At 36.1% G+C, this 19,340-nt stretch overlaps 1 protein-coding gene across 1 annotated transcript; it reads left to right on the top strand.

Moving 5' to 3' along the window:
• Nucleotides 1-13,664: 13,664 nt before the first annotated feature.
• On the top strand, nt 13,665-19,054 carry hrh3 (histamine receptor H3). The gene is made up of 3 exons (XM_088614298.1): nt 13,665-14,926; nt 15,129-15,295; nt 15,807-19,054. Exons 1-3 carry the CDS (start codon nt 14,599-14,601, stop codon nt 16,689-16,691), a joined length of 1,380 nt encoding a protein of 459 aa, XP_088470424.1. The 5' UTR covers nt 13,665-14,598; the 3' UTR covers nt 16,692-19,054.
• The last annotated feature ends 286 nt before the right edge of the window (nt 19,055-19,340 follow it).

Genomic DNA, 19,340 nt, shown 5'->3' with positions numbered 1-19,340 from the left:
AATAAACTCAAGATTTTTCCATTACTTCTGACACTGAGAGGCTGTAGTGGAGGGTATTGTTGCCTTTAAGTGTATCTTGATCTTTAATAATCTTTCATGCAGACTGTAGTTGAAAAATCAATGCAAAACACATTTTTCTAAAGAAACCTTTCAGTCAGGGAAAGAAGATTCATAATGAACCCATCGGTAGAAACCCTGAGGATGCCCTTCTTCATGTTCACACGTGAGTTACATTACTGCTGCTGCAGGGGGAGAGCTGAACTTGTGGTTTTTTTCTAGCCAAGCTCCAATGGTAGAAGGCAGCTGCTGAGAGATGCCTGAAGATGAATGGTGTTGCTGGTGCTTTTCAGAAAAAGAAGAGCTTTTCTGGAGAAGAAACCTGGAGCTGTACAATTTTGTGGCCTCAACACAACCAAAAACAGTTGTGCCACATGATACATAAGAACATAAGCAAGAGGAGGCCATTCTGCTCATCTAGTGTGTTACAAGAATTTCAAGTGGATAGCAGAATCAAAAAAAAAGAAAAGAGACACAACACAGAGCAATCATTGTGGAACCTTCTTCAGGTGCATCATTTCTTTCCCTTTCAGCATGGAATAAACCTTTATCTGTTCCTTTGTTACACAGATGTCATAGAGCTGGTTTTTTGGAAGGAAGCCAAGATATCGGCTTCAACAAGATAACAGGTAGCTTATTTGATAACACCACAACCTTTTGTGTGGAGCACTACCTCCTATTGTCTGTTTTAAATGCACTTTCACATATTTTCCACTTGTCGTCTCTGGGTAGTGTTGGAATATTGTTGATTCAGATTTGACATAGACTTTGGCGAAGACCTTGAAGATTTTTAATACTTGTATCAGGTCCATTCGTTATCGTCTCTGTTCAGAACTTAAAATGTTCAGATATTCAGCTTTAACTGCGCAGAGGATAGCAGAAATACTGTAGCTGTTTTACTTCTCCAATCCATTTTACTTCTCTCAGTTTAGAATGTCAGCAAGAACATTCTTTTTACTGGTGGTGGAGCTGTAGTAGGACAAGTAAACGTATCTATTGAATTAAGTTTAATTTAATATAGTACCTCAAAAAAGCAATCATTGGTCTGATATTACCAATGTAAAATCATTTGTAATATCAATTTGAATCCCTAGCCAATTTTGTAACATGAATAATAATCCTAACCCTTGAAACTAACTTTTAAAACAAAACAAAAGTCATCCTCGCTCCTGCCTAATCTTTATTTCTATCCCACAAAACCTAGTTTAATGGAAAACTAAATATAACTGTAATATAACAAAAACCCGAACACACACCAAAGTGTTAAACTTTGTACTGATCCTTACTCAGATCTATCCCCAGTCCCTTCCCAACTAGCCAAGCTCTTACTACCAGCCTACTGTAGTTCTAGGCTTATCCTAAATATTAACCCAAAAGGAAGCTGATACAAGAACCAGTGTGATGACAGAAAGTACCACAATAAATCTATAAAATTATTTTCCGTGGCTAAATAAATGATTCATGTGCTTATTATGGGTGAATTTCATTCAGTGTAACAACTCAGTCTGCACACTGTCATTTCAGAGATGTTTTGATTGCAATTAGGAATCAGTAATTTATTAATCAGCATGAAGCGGACCCCACAGACTCTGCAACATTTTACTTCTAATTTGATTGTCTGGAGCAGCAGAGTGGAACTATTCTGGATGTGTGGCAGTGGGTCTTCATATGGCCAGCCAAGAACAGAACGATGAATTTTTTTGCCATTCCCAGAGACAGCAGAGTGGCAGCTTTGTATCCTCTGGTCCAAAGAATCCTGTGTTAAAAACTATTGGAAATGGTCCCTGCTGAACTTCTCTCATTTCTCAGGCAGATGGCAATAGAGAGACGTTTTTAAAACCAGCAAACAGTAAAAACACAATTTTACCATATAAGATCAACGTTAATAAAAGATTATGCTAATCTGTATGAAGATTATTTTTACAATGCTTACAACATTAACAAGTGTTATATGTTTGCAGATTGCTGTAACAATACCGGATAAGCAGCCTGAAAAACAATATGAAAGGCAATTTATAAAATAGGACATTATTGATTTTGTCAGCTTTAGTGTGATGTAAAAATTACAATGAAATAGTAATAAAAGTAGTAGTAAGAACAATATTTGCTAATTATTTTGCTCATAAGCAGAACAGCTGAGTGGTAGATATTTATATTACTGCTTTACAGCTCTTGGCTGCTGGGTTGGATTCCTGACTCATTACTTTTACTAGAGTTTGCATGTTCTCTCAATTTCCTCCCACCTTCTAAGGGTATGTTGACTAGGCTCTAGGTGGCCAACTCTGGTACTGAAGAGCCACAATCCAGCAGGTCTACAGAACAGATTGACAGGTATTAATTTAAATATTGCAATATTTCATTAACATTAAAATATTTGAAGTATAATAAATGACTTAAATTAGAAAAATATAAATTCTTTAAAAATAGAAACATGTGGCTAGGGTGGCAAGTGGCACAGTGGTTAGCATTGGTACCTTGCAGTGCTGGGGCCCTTGGTTCAATTTCTAGGGTGTTTTCTGAATGGAGTTTGTCTAATGGAAACCTATGTTTTTAATACGTTTTGTCTAGGTACTCTGGTTTCCTTCCACAGTCTATAGGGTAAATTAACTGGCGTTCCATCCAGGGTGTACCCTGGCTTGTGCCTATTGCTTAAAGGATAGGTTCCAACTCCACTGCGATCCTGTGTTATGTAAAGTGGCTTTAGAAAATGGATGAATGGATGAAAATGGGTCTAAAAAGGTTTTTGGAATAAACTACAGTACTTTGTGAATTTATCTCAGTAAGTTCTGACCTCGCAAAAAGCATGCTCATCATTGTCACACCTTTCACATACATTTCAGCCTTGTGATGGGATTTGGCGTTAACACACACCATTAGAAATTCCCCTCCACAGTGTCCATTTGAAGACTAGGTCAACCCTTTTATCCACAATATTGGCTGCATGTTAGTCCGGAGACTCAGAAAAAGCATCAGGGAGCCAGCAGGTGTCCTGCACAATGGTTTTGTGGAATGACACTTGTAACACAGGAAGAAGACAGCTGCAGGGAGTGAGTCACAGAATACCACTCCCACTGCACTACTGATCAGGCTCATGTCATCCTATTTCTAGCCAAGGATTAATTTTACTTCAACAACAACAACAAAAGGTGTACAATAAAGAAAAGTAATAATAATAATAATAATAATAATAATAATAATAATAATAATAATAATAATAATAATAATAATAATCATAATCATAATAATCATAATAATTGTTGTTGTTATTATTATTATTATTATTATTATTATTATTCTAACAATGTCTGATTTTAAAATCTGACATTTGTGGCTGATGGCAGAGTTCTGTCTGTTTGCGTTTGTTCTGTCTTTCTGTCTCGTTCAGTTGTTAACATGACAATTCAATAATGCCTGTATATCAACAGAACAACTAGCGTCCTGTCCAGGGAGTATCCCGCCTTGCACCCATTGCTTGCCAGGATAGGCTCCAGCTCCCCCATGACCCTTTATTGGATAAAGGGGTTAAATATTGAGAGAAAGATAGGATAAAGTCTTATTTTGTGTCTTTCAGTGATTTAAAACTTTAGTAATGTATTTTGACTTTTAGACTGGTAATTCTTTGCCAATCTTTAGCAGGTGATGACAACCCAATTAGGTGTCAGTAGCAATAAAGGAAACCTGACCATAATGTATTCTAGTGCCCAATGTAGCCATAGCAACCACAATGTTCAAAGCCATTCTGCCTTTCAAGAGGGGGATATATCCCATCCCTAATGACAAGCCTGAGCTCTGAAAAACAAACCTTCTCCTTTCAGAGCTTTTTATCTAATTGAATAACAAATCGAGTCTCGTTCAATATCAAAATTAAAAAAGAACTCAGAGGCAAAAAAAAAAATCAATGGAAAACACGTACATGGTCAAGTTCGTTCTCCTTCGCTGTTTTACTTTTGAGTGCCCTACTGGAATACATGTCAAACAAAAATGTCAAACCCAAAGGAGCAGTCTCACAATGTTCCAAAGCTCAAAACTCTCCTTTGAAACAATGTGTAATAACATTGAACTCTTCTTTTTCATAAATACATTTCAGTGTTTTAGTGCATGTTTAAATGTCCAGGAAACAAAATGGACTTTTTGTCAACAGGGATGTTTTTCACACTGTCCTGCTGGAGTGACTGAATCCTGTAATAGTTACTTACAAGGAAAGTGAGGGCAATCTTTAGAACTATGCTTTCCCAGCCCCTGTCCTGTCTTCCTTCGATTTCTCCAGAAGGATTCCAATCAATCGAAATAAAGAAGTGTTCTGACCTGGGCTACTGTCTTTTCAACTCATGGACATGACCAATATTTGTGCCTTTGAGGTGGAAGATTGTAATAGCAAAGATAAAGAAAAAAATCTGTACTACATTTCCTCTGCGTTCAATGCTTGGCATCTGAAATTATCTTCATGAAATACAGGCAGCCTGAAGGCATCAGCAGCTGTGGTGGAAATGCCCTTTTATTGGAGATATTTCTTAGCTTTTGCCATTTTCGTTTACAATGCAGACTTTGTTAAATAACTGACACTTACAGTAAAATGTCCTATACATCACTACATCTTATACATGATGCAAATGCAACATCCCTTTAAGGATACATTTTATACACCCTAGTGAACTTCTCCAGGCTAAAACTAATTTTAGTTTCTTTCCGATCATCCCTGCTGTGATTCACTCTAACATAATTATGTGCATTAAAGCCTCTCAAAACTGGAGAAAAGAGTGCTACTTTCTTATGTATCTTCATTTTCTGTGCCTTGTGATTATTGGAAAATCTGAAAGACCAATAAATAACCAAAATCTATCTATAATAAGATATACAAAATAATGTTCAAAGATAAATTTATTAATTATGATAATTGTCATTTGATCATTGCATATTTGATTTTCTAATAGAATCATGCACAGTAGATTGTAAATATTTTGCCTTAAAAGCCTACGCACTCTAATTATTTTTCAGAAGAAGGACTACAAAGGAACTACCTAATGTAAGTGTTTCAAGTATCATTCAAAGGGCAAGATTCTTCCTTTCATGTTTACCCACATGTCTATTCATGAGGTAAAAATACATACAAGTTAAGTAAAAAATTACTTTCTGTGTGCAGACCATACAAAGCTTTCCTCTCCAAATTGTCATTAGCACCCAAATTTTCCCAAAAGAACAAATACAGCTTTTATTATAAAAAATGAAATTTACATCTGTACATTTAATTTGAATAGTTGTTAGTAATAAAATACGATAGGGAGTATCTCTTCTTATCCTTAAAAAAATAATTTGAAATCAGTAAGAGGTAAGATGTTGAATTTGAAATGTAAGATGTTGGCATGTGTGATATGTAATGGCAATGACACACAATGGAACAGTGTTAAGAAATATTCAGGCCTACATTTAAAGCAACACAATTCATCAAGTATTAGGGTTGTGAAAAGTAATCTGGACATTTCTTATTTCTTGAAGTGTTAAGCCAAGGTCCTGACTACTTGGTCATTAAAGAACCCATAGTACAGTCTTTGTACAAAACTATGTGATCTTTAACCATGTACAGCCTAAAGAACCCCTTCAGTTCAATTCAATTAATCAAGCAATTTTCCATTTTTCTAAAAGATCAGGTGTGTGTTAGTAGTGAGGCAAGTGGTATATAATGGCTGCCACACGTCATTGAGGTACATGTTGTGCCTTAATGGTGGATTGATTGTATTAGTAAGTATAACCAAGAATGTTATTTATCTAAGTCCTGATGTGAAAAAATGTATATTTTGAATTGGTTCGTGTGATGTACTGTACTATGCTATTTTAGTACGATATTTCCATTTTTTTTTGGCCCTCGAGTTTTGCAATACTGTAGACTAAATTATGAAACTGACAGTAAGAGGAAAAGCAGTTTCCAGCAATTCAGAGATGAGTCATTTTCTGTCTTTGAATCCACCGTATCACCACCTAGAAAGCTTGTAGTCAATGTTGGGGAATCCATGTTTAGATATAATATTAATAAAAGTGGGATCTCTTTATAATCAGTGATCTGTTACTCCTCATGCTAAAAGAAAAAGGATTGAGCTCCCATCTTATCCAGAAAAATAGAAGGCAGCACGTTGCTGATGGAAGACTACGTCTTCTCGATCAATGATCTACCTGTTCTTAAATTCTTAACTTAATCTCAGTAGCAAGCTTAGCAATAGGGTTCAAAGTAACCCATTAAAACACGCCTAATTACTTACATCAGACACCACGTACTCTCAACACCCCAGGAACTCCAGGATAAACTCTATATGGCTAGGCCTTTCAGAGAGGAAGCAGTTAGGCTCTGGTAATTGTTTTGTCTTTATTCAGTCTTGTTCTCATAATAAAAACCTGAGCTCTGAATTAATGACTATATTCATCTACAGTAGCTGCTGAGTAAGGAACTCAGGCAGCTCAACCCACGTCCCTGTCCATTCATCGTACAATATGTAAGAAAGCTGTCTGAATTAGTTTAACTAAAAGGTTAAAAACGGATGAAAAAAACAATAAGTGGTGCTTCTTTACTGTGTTGGAAAATGCTGTTCTTATTTTATGACAAGAAAAAGAAAAAAGATGTGAATTGAATTCCCACTGATTAATGGTTAGTTAAGAGGGAGGATCAGGCTCTTCAGAGAACTACGCTCATGATACAGAACAGCTGCATCATGTTTTTTATTATTTATTTATCTTGTATTTTTTGAAACATTCAGAATCAGGAAGCATTTTGAATATGAATTAAAATCTCTTGAGATTTTCTAGGCATTTTAAATGAGCAGTTGGAGAAGACATACTACACTTTGAAATACTACAGTTTAAAAGACTAATTATTACAATACTAGGAAGGAGCCACAGCAGTTCTTTATTACATTAAAGGTTTCCATCATTGGACTAGGTCCAAGATTCATTGGGTTTATGTATTATTTTATAATCCTATATCGTAGTTGTCTTTATAGGAAGCAGAAAAGGCTACAGTATACTTTCTTTACTGATCTAATTTTGAAACTGCAAATTCTTGACACATGACCAAATGCATTCACAGTTGGATTCCATTCACATTGATCTTCACATTTCAGAAATGCTTGGCATTTGTTTTTCATTGGTGTTTCTGCAGAGGCTGCTTGTACACTTCAGTGTAGAGGCACAGTAACTGAGGAAGTTTTTCCTACATGAAACTGTGGTTGTATCATTCATATTGCTCTATAATTAATTAAATACCATTCTTATACATTTGGATTTGGAAATAGTTTCCCTTTCTATGGTGTAAACCCTCATAATGAGCCATAATAAGAGGTCACCCTTACTTTATGTCATAATTATTCATCCAGAAGTATTTGGTTTAAAGTGTCTTTTGATACTTGAATAAATGAATAAACTTAATGTAACTTATTGATGAAACACAGCTTGCTGAGTGCTAGAAAATGACCAATACATAGCAGATCTTAGCTGTGAAACATGCAGGGTATACAGTATGTTAGTGATCTATTACTGAAAACAGAGTGTGCTCATAATTTGTAAAAATGTAGTATATCATTCATAAAGAATTAGCATTAATACCCCTTAAGCTTTTATAGGATAAAAGTATTTCAAGCCTTTCAATTTAGGTGCATAGAATATGGAGTTATTCAGAATTCACTGAATGGCAATTTCAATCTAAACATCTAATTTCATAGTCTTACATAAGGAAGACATACTTTTAAATGTGTTATAACAAAATATAATAAGAATTTTTTAAGAGAGGCATATTCATTGGTCTTAATATCTACATAAGAAGGCTTTTTTAACCTTTACTATTTATGTCAATATATGTAAAGAGCCCCATTAGAGGGAAATATTCATCATTTTAATTCTAATGCTTATTAAACTAACACCCATTTCTTCAGTACATTGTTCATTGGACCTTTGAATCATCCTCTGCACAATACATTTAAAGTTTACTTCACAGAATAATTGCTAATTATCACATCATCTGCTTGTTCCTCTTTTAAGGAGAAATGTTTTCTTCAGCTCAGAATCAAAGAGTGGAAATGTTTGAACGTAGAACACAATTATTCAATGAAATAATTTGTTAATAGCTTATTAATGTTAGCTATGCAAAAAAATAAACACTCACAATCAATTAGAAAATTAAATTAAAGCATTAAGGCTGTTCATTTTGCAAAGGGAAAGGTGTTTAAACCTCAGTGAAAGAATACACTTAGAATCTGTCCAGGTCTTCATGGAACTGAATGCACTGTATAATTTGCTTTGAATTTAGCATACAAATGACCATTCAAAAACATTTTATATTAGTTCATGGAATCTTTTGAGGAATGATATAAAAGGAGACCTAAAACATAAATGTAAAAATGCAGGGGCTCGGAGCAAATCTGAAATGATACTTTGGACCCTTCAAAAAGCAAGGGCTCATCGTAGTTTAAATATTGGGGGATAAAGCCTTGATACCCCTTCCGAAATGAATGAAATCTGCTCTAAAAAAGTTGAAGAGGAGGAAGCTATAACATACAGTGTATATATATATAAACCTCTATTTCTCTTTTAAATACTTTCTTCAGGTCACCCAGGCCCCACTATTACAAATGGTCCAGAAGAATCTAAAAAAAGAATTCAATTTCTCTCTTATTTTTACATTTTAAAAAATTACTTTAAAGTAACATTCTTCTTGATGTTTTAATACCTGTGGAATTCCATTTAAGTTTGAGTATTTATCTGAAGATCCGTCTTCAAAAAATATGCAGAAGGGACTTAGAACTTAATATTCAATTTAACAAAAGCATTTGTAAGCCTTTTATGTTGGAATGTGTCCATTTACATTTCTAATGACTTATTAAGTCCACATTTGGACTGTAAGTACAAGTGGATAATTATTTATGTAATGTTTTCATTAAAATACCTTTTTTTTAAAAAACAAAGTCCTTTCTAGGTAGGGCAAGTAGATGAGACAGTTCAAATGTCACCTCCCTCAAGCAACTAAACAGACATTCTCCCTTCCTGCATCACAGATAAAAATTAGTCTGAAATAGTGAAGAACATTTTGGCCTCCTCAAATCCCCTGCCTCCTATCGCTCACAGCTTGTCATGAGCACTAAAATAGTACCATGTTCCTGAACTGTGATGAGCTCTATTGATATAGCTTTGTAAAGAAAGCTTATGTTTTAGCTAGGCTGCTGCATATATCGATAGCTTTCCCCAAAACAGTGTTGAACAGCATCTCTGGATTCATATAAAAATGAAATCTTCACCCAGCATATTCTATTGACCTTCATTTATACAGTTTCAATGCAAAAATAGGAGCTCAGAGCTCAAACATTTTTGTCACACAAGGCTTCAGTAAGCATTTGGCTTTTACTGCAGTGCAGTAGGTGTGACTGTCCTTTTTGATACAGCCTCTCAAGAGCTTAAAGGGAGGCAGCATGTTGTTAAAAAAGCTTTTCTAAGTACCTCTTCTTTCAAAACAAAAGTAAAAGGTTTACTTAATAAGGGATAATTAATCATTGGTAATATGATAATGAATAAAGTTGACTTGTTCAATATCATTATCAGACTTGAAACTGGGCTGACATGTTGACAGCAGTGTTTGTGTTAAATACACCAAAGTATAGATGATTTCCCAGTCAACTTTATTCCCTTTTACATTTTTAAAATGTAAAAGATCAACAATTACAGTACTAAGAGCAGTACGGTAAACCTCTATGGTAAATATGATGGGGATTTCCAGATCCACTAATTATGCTATAGTAGTAAAAAATATAGTTAAAAACATAAAATCAGACTTCTAAGCTAGACTCATTAACTTAGCTATATGCATTCATCAAGGTTATGCTGAAAAAAACAATGCCATATTTGCATATGTAATAAATGTATGCCTAATTAAAAAATTAATGTAACTCATTTTGTGACATCTTGTGACAGTTGTTTCAATAAAATGAAGGGAATTACATTTTATTCTTTGGTGTTTACATTAGAGAATAGTGCATTGCCCTAATTAAAAATAATAAGTACCCATCAATTTAAGCAAAAATAAATGCATAACATTAAAAAATGAGAGGACCCACAGAAAAGCTTTTCACACACAATTTTTTTATTATAGCCTATTATTTTGGCAGTATACTAGTGTAAAATCTTTCTTTTTTAGATATGTTTACAACCTGGTGATTTAACCAGTTGTAGGCTATATTTTGTTTTCCGATGATCAGAATATGTCCTTTTTGTTGCCAAATAACAAAGTGTTTGTGATATAAATACTGTTTAACCCCTCTGCAAAATGGACTGTAAGTAACTAGTAATAAGTCACTATACGTTTGTGTCTAAATATTCTGTCTTGGATGTAGAAGAAGTAAGAGCATGAGGTCTGAATAATTTACAATTACATATATCTTCAATTTGAAAAATTTGACTCTGCACTATCAGTATAGAGGATCGCATGGAGGAATTTGAGCAAAACATTCCCACAGCACATTTTTTATTTCCAAAACATTTTTTGAGTATCTACTTATGTTATCTGCTTAGGTTTGTTGCATGCATTATATAATGTTCTGTTTTAATCAGAAGAGTTTCATGTTTTGAGTGAAAAAAGGTACTAGAAAATTTCATTTTCATACCAGGCTGGGGTGAGGCAGGCAGCTCTCAGGAAATTAACTGAATCTTTCACCATGCCCTGTATTGTTAAGGAGCACAGCATCTGGAACTGCTGTACAGGGCACAAGCTGTTAAAAATATTTCTGCCAGGGTATATGCAAAAATAAAACTTTTTTTGCCCCTCCTCCCTCTTACCCCTTTGCTAAAAGTAACTCTGTGCTGCAAATACAGGCTACATGCCAGAGTATCCCTGATTATACTTATTTCAGTCAGGAGAACCTTTTTCTAAATAAACCCATTCAGTGAATGTAACACCTATCACATACTGTACCACATCTGTGTACCTGCAGTGATACCATTATTAAATGGTGAGAGCAAGTTATATCCTTTAACAAGAAAACACAGGTGCACATGCAGTGATGCTGCTGTGTTGGGGGAGGAAGGGACACTTGACAGGACATTTCACGTGTCCCATCCTTTTACAAGACCTGTGATTCACAATGATGAGATATGACATGTCATTCCCCTGTTTTGTTTCTTATAATTAGCATGTATTTACTCACCTAATTAGAATATGTCATGATCAATCAGATTGCCCGAACAGCTCAGATGTCACAAAAATAGTAATTTCTGCTGAGTTGTTATTGTCAGTGGTGTTCGTGTTAAACAAAGACATTGATGTCTCTGCCTGTGTAACGTTTTTCCACATTTTTCATGCAACTGGTTTGGGCAGTGACCTCCCATTTGTGAAATTCAAGATAAGCACAATGAGACACATCCAAATACGATACATCTTTTCTTTTTTTTTTAATCGGGCAACCATGAGGGAACATTTGAATAACCTACAAATCCTTAAAATACCTTAGTCCTGGCATACTTAATATGTTAAAATGGGAAATAATAGGAAAAAGGCCAGACCTCCAAATGCTTCTGCTCATAGAGATGGTGGACTGAAAAATCAACCTTTTAAAAGATGCTAATCCTGTTGTTTCATAAACTTTACTAGTGAAAGACCCACAATAACATCACATAAGCTCACTGCTTTCTCATGATCCATCTTTTTGGTACTGGGGCGTTTCTGGAGGTGGGGTCTCCCCCATACTGGATTGCATATAAGCACATAAATGAATAGCAAAATAAGACACTTGGGCAAGCAGTGGAGATTCACACCTGTCTGTGCCCAGTGCAGTGATTCCCCAGAACGACAATCATGATCAGTTTTGGGTCCCAACCCACAATTCAAGATTCCATGACTAAATAACATCAACAGATCACCTTTAAGGCTGCAGGCTGTGCAGATCATTGGCAGAGATTAAATTAACAGAAACAGAGTGATTGGCAGGTAATTAGACAAGCAAGAAGTAAAAAAGCCTTTCCCAGGACAGGAAAATTGGATTCTTCAATTTATAACATAGATTGTACTTCTTCTGCAAAGTTTTGGTGATTGCCTGCCTTTAACACCTTCTCATATACTGAATCGGATTGTATTTCAATAGATTCTTGTGAGTACATTTTGCTATTGCTAAGAGTTATTTAATCTTTATGAACTGTGTGGGTGCTTTATTCAACAAGCTTTTTTATCCCTACAGTACCCTGCTGAATAAGCATGCAGACAAAAACAATATCAAAAAGAACTCACTGATTGGAGCAATACAAGAGCAATGATTGTGGGCAAATCTTGAAAACAGCATCTTTTGCATATAGCCATGGGAACTTTTTATTCAAGATTTTTTCTGACATTTATGACATTTATGACAAACAGTGCTTGAGGAAAGCTCTAAGCATCATCTAAGACTCCACACATCCCAGCTACAGACTGTATGACCCTCTACCATCTGGAAAACGGTACCAGAGCATTCGGGCCCAGACTACCAGACTCAGAGACAGTTTTTACCCCCGCACTATCAAACTATTAAACTCCCAGCCTCTCTCACTCTCACCTCACCTCTCACCTATGATCTGAACCTCACAGTGCCTTCTTTCTTTCTTACCAAAAACTCTTTTGTTGTTTTGCACACTGCCTGTTGTCTCTGTCTTTCTTTTATTATAGAATTGTATTGTCGTTGTTGTTGTTGTTGTTGTTGTTGTTGTTGTTGTATTAGGTATCGTCTGAGAGCTAGCTAAATAGCATTTTGTTATACCATATACCTGTATATGAGTATAATGACAATAAACCTGAACTTGAACTTGAACTTTCTCCTGTACAAATTAACAAAGCACCCATCAATTGTGATTTGATGATTTTAAAATTACTAAAATAGTTTGGTGAATTAGGTTATACCCTTAGGGTTCCAAAATGATTGCACCTTGACACAGAAAAGAAATACCACTCTTTAAAGGACAAATAAGAATACATTGATAGACTTTTTTACAGGAAACCTAAAAGAGGTTGTCATAACCTCTAAAAAAGAATAAAAAGCAAATTCACCCAGCAAGAGCCTGGGATTTCAAAATCCTCAAATGAGTGTTTTTGATGGAGTGTAACATTAACCTTATGTTTTACATACAAAAAAGCAGAAAGGCACACATACAGAAAAAAGAAATTTTCTGTCATTTCCACAGCCTGCGTTTATTTTTATGATTCATTATCAAGATGCCATTCCATGAATTTCAGAAAATAATTTACAAAGCCCTCATATCTTCCTGGACTGAAATCATTTTAATACAGACAGTCTTAAACATTTTCCTCCATTTTTTCTTTCTCAAACAGAAATAGTAAAAGAAAGAAAAACTTCAGAAAGAATTCCATTTTCGATCACTTTTATTAAACACAGCATCAACTCGAAGATGAGTCCTTGTTAATATATGTGACTCAAAACAGGATAATAACTTATGATTGTGGCTTTAGTGAACTACTTTGATCTCAGTCTTTTCACAATTTCTCTAACACCTGCCAGTATAACTGTCTCTGGCACAGCTTGTCATGGTTTATAAATGCAGCTGGAACATTCAACCTTTAGGTCTAAGATCACAGAGAAGCATCACATTTATAAGATCAGAGGATTTTTTCTCCAGAGTTTTGCTCTTATTATCTGGTAACTAGGAGGTGGTCATTTCCTTGCAAGATATTTTGTATGGGTTTTGAATATGTTTTATTAATAATAAAGTAAATGATGGCATAATAAATGTTCAACAGAAGGCACTTAGCTTTCCAAAACGGATTGCACAGAATTTTAAGGTTTGGTATGTATCTAAAAAATATACCAAGACTATTACTTGGAGTTAATAATGGTAGGTCAAAACACAAAATATTATGCAGAGCCAAGAGACAGCCTTCATACTGTATTAAATGGCAAAGGAAACAAGTGCATCTGCCATGGCATTTAATTAGAAGAATCAGAAGCTGTGATAATAAAAATCTTTTTTTTTTTCAGTTTATAAGTCATCCCCTGCTAAGGATTTGAAAGGTATTCACAAACAACACACCAGAGTCAATTTATGTATCAGAAAACTAATAGACATGCTCTGAATTGTTAATGTAAGGATTTGGCAGAGAAGCATATTGTAATGGGTTAAGATCGTTAGGAAGCAATAAACGTTTATAAACTGATCAAAACTATATAGTTTAAATCTTGTTCGTTGTCCTCTTTTTACATTTCAGTTCTTCAGACGTGCTGTTGATTGATGTAAAATGCTTGTTGTTACAACCCGTGTTCAGGGACTGCACCTCTCAGAGAAAGCTTATTTCTATAAGCGTAGAACTCACCCACTCACTCTGAAAGCCTCAAAATCAACCCACAATACGCAGGCGTCCTTGCCTGTATAAAAGATGCTCGGTTTCTACAAGGTCTCAGACTTCCACTGTTACCCCACAGCGTCCGACAAACCCCTTTTACGCATTGCCATTTACGCGCTGGTGTTGTCCCTTACTATAGATTTAATACCGGCTTCTATTTCTTGCTTAAGAATGAAATTTTGCCAACGACCGCAACAATGCAATCCGCGTTTTATTCTACATCTTTAAACTACGAAACAACGACACCTGCTAAACTAAGTATGGAATCGGACGTTTTGCTGATGAATGACACCCTCGTTCCCCTGGGAAATGTCTCTGCAAAGGATTTGGAGAACACACGGGCTCTCTACCATGGACAGTTCTCTCCATCCGTCTCTGTGTTTTTGGCAGTACTGATGACTCTTCTCGTCTTCGCCACAGTCCTTGGCAATGCACTCGTAATCCTCGCATTTGCTGTGGAGAAAAGTTTGCGAACTCAAGGCAACTTTTTCTTCCTAAATTTAGCTATAGCTGACTTTCTCGTGGGTGAGTATTGCAATTTGCAATATTATCGAAATGTTTTTTTTTTTCATTCTAAGAATTTTTCACTGACGTGTCAACCTGCACGAAAACGCACATTTCTATAAAAAATAAGCGTGTACCATTTTAATATTCGTCATTCATCAACGCATTGTTGTTGTCAAGGAATATCAAGCGATAGAGTTTCTTTTGTGAATTGTCTCTTCAGGTGGCTTTTGCATTCCAGTCTATATTCCGTATGTTCTGACTGGTGAATGGAAACTTGGACGAGGTCTTTGTAAACTGTGGCTCGTGGTGGACTACATGCTCTGCTCGGCGTCTGTGTTCAACATTGTCCTCATCAGCTTCGACCGATTTATTTCAGTCACCAGAGCGGTAAGAAAACCGCAAAAGCTCAAGACTTAGCATTGCTAGTGTGTTCCTCCATTTCAGAGTAAAAACTTAGAACATATGTATGTATAATAATATTGTACTCTTCCTAATATATGGACTATACAAGATGCAATGCTCCTTTCTATACATATATATATAAACACATACTGGCACTGAAGCATAAGAAGCTTCAAAAATGTTGTATTTCAGTGCTAAAGTTTATATCTGTAAGATTGCTACTATACTGCTCAAGAAGCTATATTATTTTGAATGCTATGATGGTCATTTTTAGTGTGGTATTATTATTTACTACCTGTTTGTTCTCCTGTTATGTTCAAAACAGATATTTTAACAGTTTGTTCTGGACGTGATCTGCATTGGTATTCTACAATACAAATGCAGGAAACACAAAACTTTGATTTTAATGGCTTTCACTCAGTTCTGTTAAATTATACAATCATTTCTTTAATGACTTTTGGTTGATGTTACCTGTTTGCATTCCCTTTCCTATCAGGTGAGCTACAGGTGCCAGAAAGGGATCACGCGAGACATAGTGCTGAAGATGGCCAGTGTGTGGCTGGCTGCCTTTTTGCTTTATGGCCCGGCCATTATCAGCTGGGAGCACATTGCTGGGAAGAGCATTGTACCAGAGGGCGAGTGCTACGCTGAATTTTATTTCAACTGGTATTTTCTTATGACAGCCTCAACAGTGGAGTTTTTCACACCCTTCATAAGTGTAACATACTTCAACCTCAGCATCTACATCAATATCAGGAAGCGCAACCTCATGAGGAACGATCACCTGACAGCAGGGCCAGGAGACTGTGAAATGGAATTTCAAGGCAGTAGCAAGAATCGGCAGGTGTTTTTTGTCAGGCCTGCAGCTGGAAGGAGTGAGGGGAGGAAAACCAAGAGCTGTCAGGTTGCCAGTGCCAAAGTGTCAGTGGGAGAGAGCAGTGCTAAGAAAATCGATTGTCAGTCCATAGACTTGCCACCTTTACAAATGGAAGACCTAATTCAACAACATGGTGACAGCTGTTACAAACCTGTAGAACAGTTTTATGGAACACAGCGCAGGTCTGATGTGGCCACTAGCATTGCAAGTCGCTTTAGGCTTTCCAGGGATAAAAAGGTGGCCAAGTCTTTAGCAGTGATCGTCTGTGTGTTCGGTTTATGCTGGGCTCCTTATACCCTGCTTATGATCATCCGGGCTGCCTGTCATGGCCAGTGTGTGCAACACTATCTCTATGAGATCTCGTTCTGGCTTTTGTGGATTAACTCCTCCATCAATCCTGTTCTGTACCCCCTGTGTCACATGAGTTTCAGAAAAGCATTTATGAAATTGCTCTGTCCCAGAAAAATAAAAATACAGCCTCACTATTTTGAGCAGAAGTGCTAAAAAGACCCTTATTTTTTTACTGTGATTGTTTTCTTCGGCACAATGGTAAAGTGTTAGAGGGAATCAAATCAAAATCCTGCTGTTTGTATTTATAAATGTGCACTGAGTTATGTAAGATGTGTATCCTGAATGGTAGTTTTTCTATGTTTGAAAAAAAATAACTTGGATTGTGTATAAGCATAGCAGTTACATACAGTACATACATGTTTAAATTAAATTTATGTAGTTTTGTGCAATTAAAATGTTTGTATTTTTCATTGTCATGTGACATCTGTTTAATTTTCCTAACGTTGGTATTTGCATAGATACTGCCTTGTTGCAAGATGTAAGGTGGAATCATACTGTAGTTCCATTGTGAGACTGAAAATTTACAGTGGTGTGAAAAAGTAAGTACACCCCATGAAAAGGTTTGTCTTTTTTTACATTTCTGGACAAAATGATATTCGATCGTCATTAAAACAATACCGTTAGATAAAGGTGATCTAATTTTAAAGAAAAATTTTAAATTTTACATTTTGCACTCATTTGTACTATGTAAATCAACAGAAATGCAATTTCCTTGTGGGGGAAAAGTTAGTACACCCCTACCTTTATCATTGCATCAAATGCCTAAAATTAGAATCAGGTGCATCAAAACAGGTGCAAATGTTTAGAACATCTTTAGAGAGTAACGTAAGGGCACTGCCTTATATAAACATCAGAAAGGTTTGGTCTTAGCAATTGAGGTGTGTGGCTACATCATGCCAAGATCAAAAGACCTCTCTGAGGCCCTCAGAAGAAAATTGTTGATGCCAGTGTGTCTGGGAAGGGTTTTAAAGCCATTTCTAAGCAATGTGTAGCCAATCACTCCACTGTCCGAAAGATCATCTACAAATGGAGAAAATTTCAAGCCACTGGCAATCTATCCAGGCCAGGTTGTCTCACCAAATGCAGACCAAGAGCTGATCGAAAGATGCTGCAGGAAGTCTCCAAGAACCCCACGAGAACATCAAGGGATTTACAGGCAAGTCTTGCCTCAGTCAGTGGCAAAGTACATGAGTCAACCATCCGAAAGAGACTGCACAACTTTGCCCTACTGTACATGCGAGGTTAGGAAGGAAGATGCCTCTGCTCTAAAAAAAAAAATATAGATGCACAACTGATGTTTGCCAGACAACACCTTGATGAAGATCAGGACTATTGGAACAATGTTCTCTGGACGGATGAGACAAAGTTAGAGCCGTTTGGCCACAATGCCAGACGTCATATTTGGCGAAAACCAAAAACTGCCTTTGACCAAAAGAACCTCATACCAACTGTAAAGCGTGGTGGTGGAAGCATTATGGTTTGGGGCTGCTTTTCTGCCTCAAGGCCTGGCCACCTTGCCATCATAGTCAACCATGAATCCCACATTGTACCAGAGAGTACTAGAGGAGCACGTGAGGCCATCTGTCAAAAAGCTGAAGCTGAACTGTAAGTGGACCTTACAACAAGACAATGACCCAAAACACTCAAGCAAATCCACAAAAGAATGGCTCAAAAAAGAAGAAATGTAGGGCTATGGAATGGCCAAGTCAAACCCCATGGAAATGCTGTGGGGGGCTTGAAGCGAGCAGTACATACAAGAAAGCCCTCAAACATCACACAGTTGAAGGAGTTCTGTTAGGAGAAGTGGGCAAAAATTTCTCCAAGTCGATGTGGAGACTGATGGACAATTACAAGAAACGCCCACAAGAAGTGATTTCTGCCAAAGGGGGCAACACCAGCTATTGAAGCTAGGGGGTTTTCTTATTTTATCCACAGCAGACAACTGCATTTCAATTTTTTTGTTGAATAAATGATTGCAAAGAATCATTTAAATTGTTGTTTGTTAAATTAGATCACCTTTATCTATCAATATTGTTGAAATGAAGATCAAATATCCATACATGCAAATATGTTGAAAAACACATACCTTTTCATGGGGTGTACTTACTTTTTCACAGCACTGTATTCATAGTTGAGACAGCTCAACTGTGTTTCATGTTTCTTCAATCTTCTAATAACACTCTGTTATCTGCGAGGAGTTTTCCTGGTCTTTTTAAAATCCCTTTGGCTAATCCTCATGCTGTGGCATCATCTGCAAAACTGAATTGTTTAATAAATGTACCAGATTACAGATTACCAATCCAAATTAGGAGTGGTTCCACAATAGATCCCTGTGGAATCCCATTAATTTCATCACAGAATCTGACCATTCACCACCCCGTTTTGATATATATGTATAGTATAATTTAGGATGATTACTAACGTTTTTGGAGATGTTCACCTGTTTTTTTTCCGTTTTAGAAGCCCTAGCTCATGTTATGTTTACAATTTGACAATAAAAAGCATTACATTGAGAGAGTTGTTAAAAGAAACGTCTCAGAATTATGTGAGAGGATGTATTATACTTTAGTCCTTAAATTTGTGGAAGTATATTGACTTGAGCCATGTAATCAAACCAATCGAACCCCCCCCAACAAGTGCTGCAAACAAAATCAGTTTCTAGGCAACTGGTGGTCAGCATCTGACTACATAACATGTTCCTTTACAGAAGATGAAGAGTCATGCTGTTACCAAATGCTATCTTATTAAACATCACTGTAAAAAAAAATCTTTCTACCCAGATTATTGTAATTAAGATTTGCT

The sequence above is a fragment of the Lepisosteus platostomus genome, chromosome 20 (assembly GCF_059453375.1).
Source record: "Lepisosteus platostomus isolate fLepPlt1 chromosome 20, fLepPlt1.hap1, whole genome shotgun sequence".
Classification (NCBI taxonomy): Eukaryota; Metazoa; Chordata; class Actinopteri; order Semionotiformes; family Lepisosteidae; genus Lepisosteus; species Lepisosteus platostomus.
This window is presented reverse-complemented; position numbering and strand designations above follow the sequence as displayed.

Coding starts and splice junctions, on each gene's coding strand:
- hrh3 (XM_088614298.1), top strand. CDS start 14,599: ATGCAATCCGCGTTTTATTCTACATCTTTAAACTACGAAACAACGACA. Junction 14,927..15,128: donor TATAGCTGACTTTCTCGTGG/GTGAGTATTGCA, acceptor TTGTCTCTTCAG/GTGGCTTTTGCATTCCAGTC. Junction 15,296..15,806: donor TTATTTCAGTCACCAGAGCG/GTAAGAAAACCG, acceptor CTTTCCTATCAG/GTGAGCTACAGGTGCCAGAA.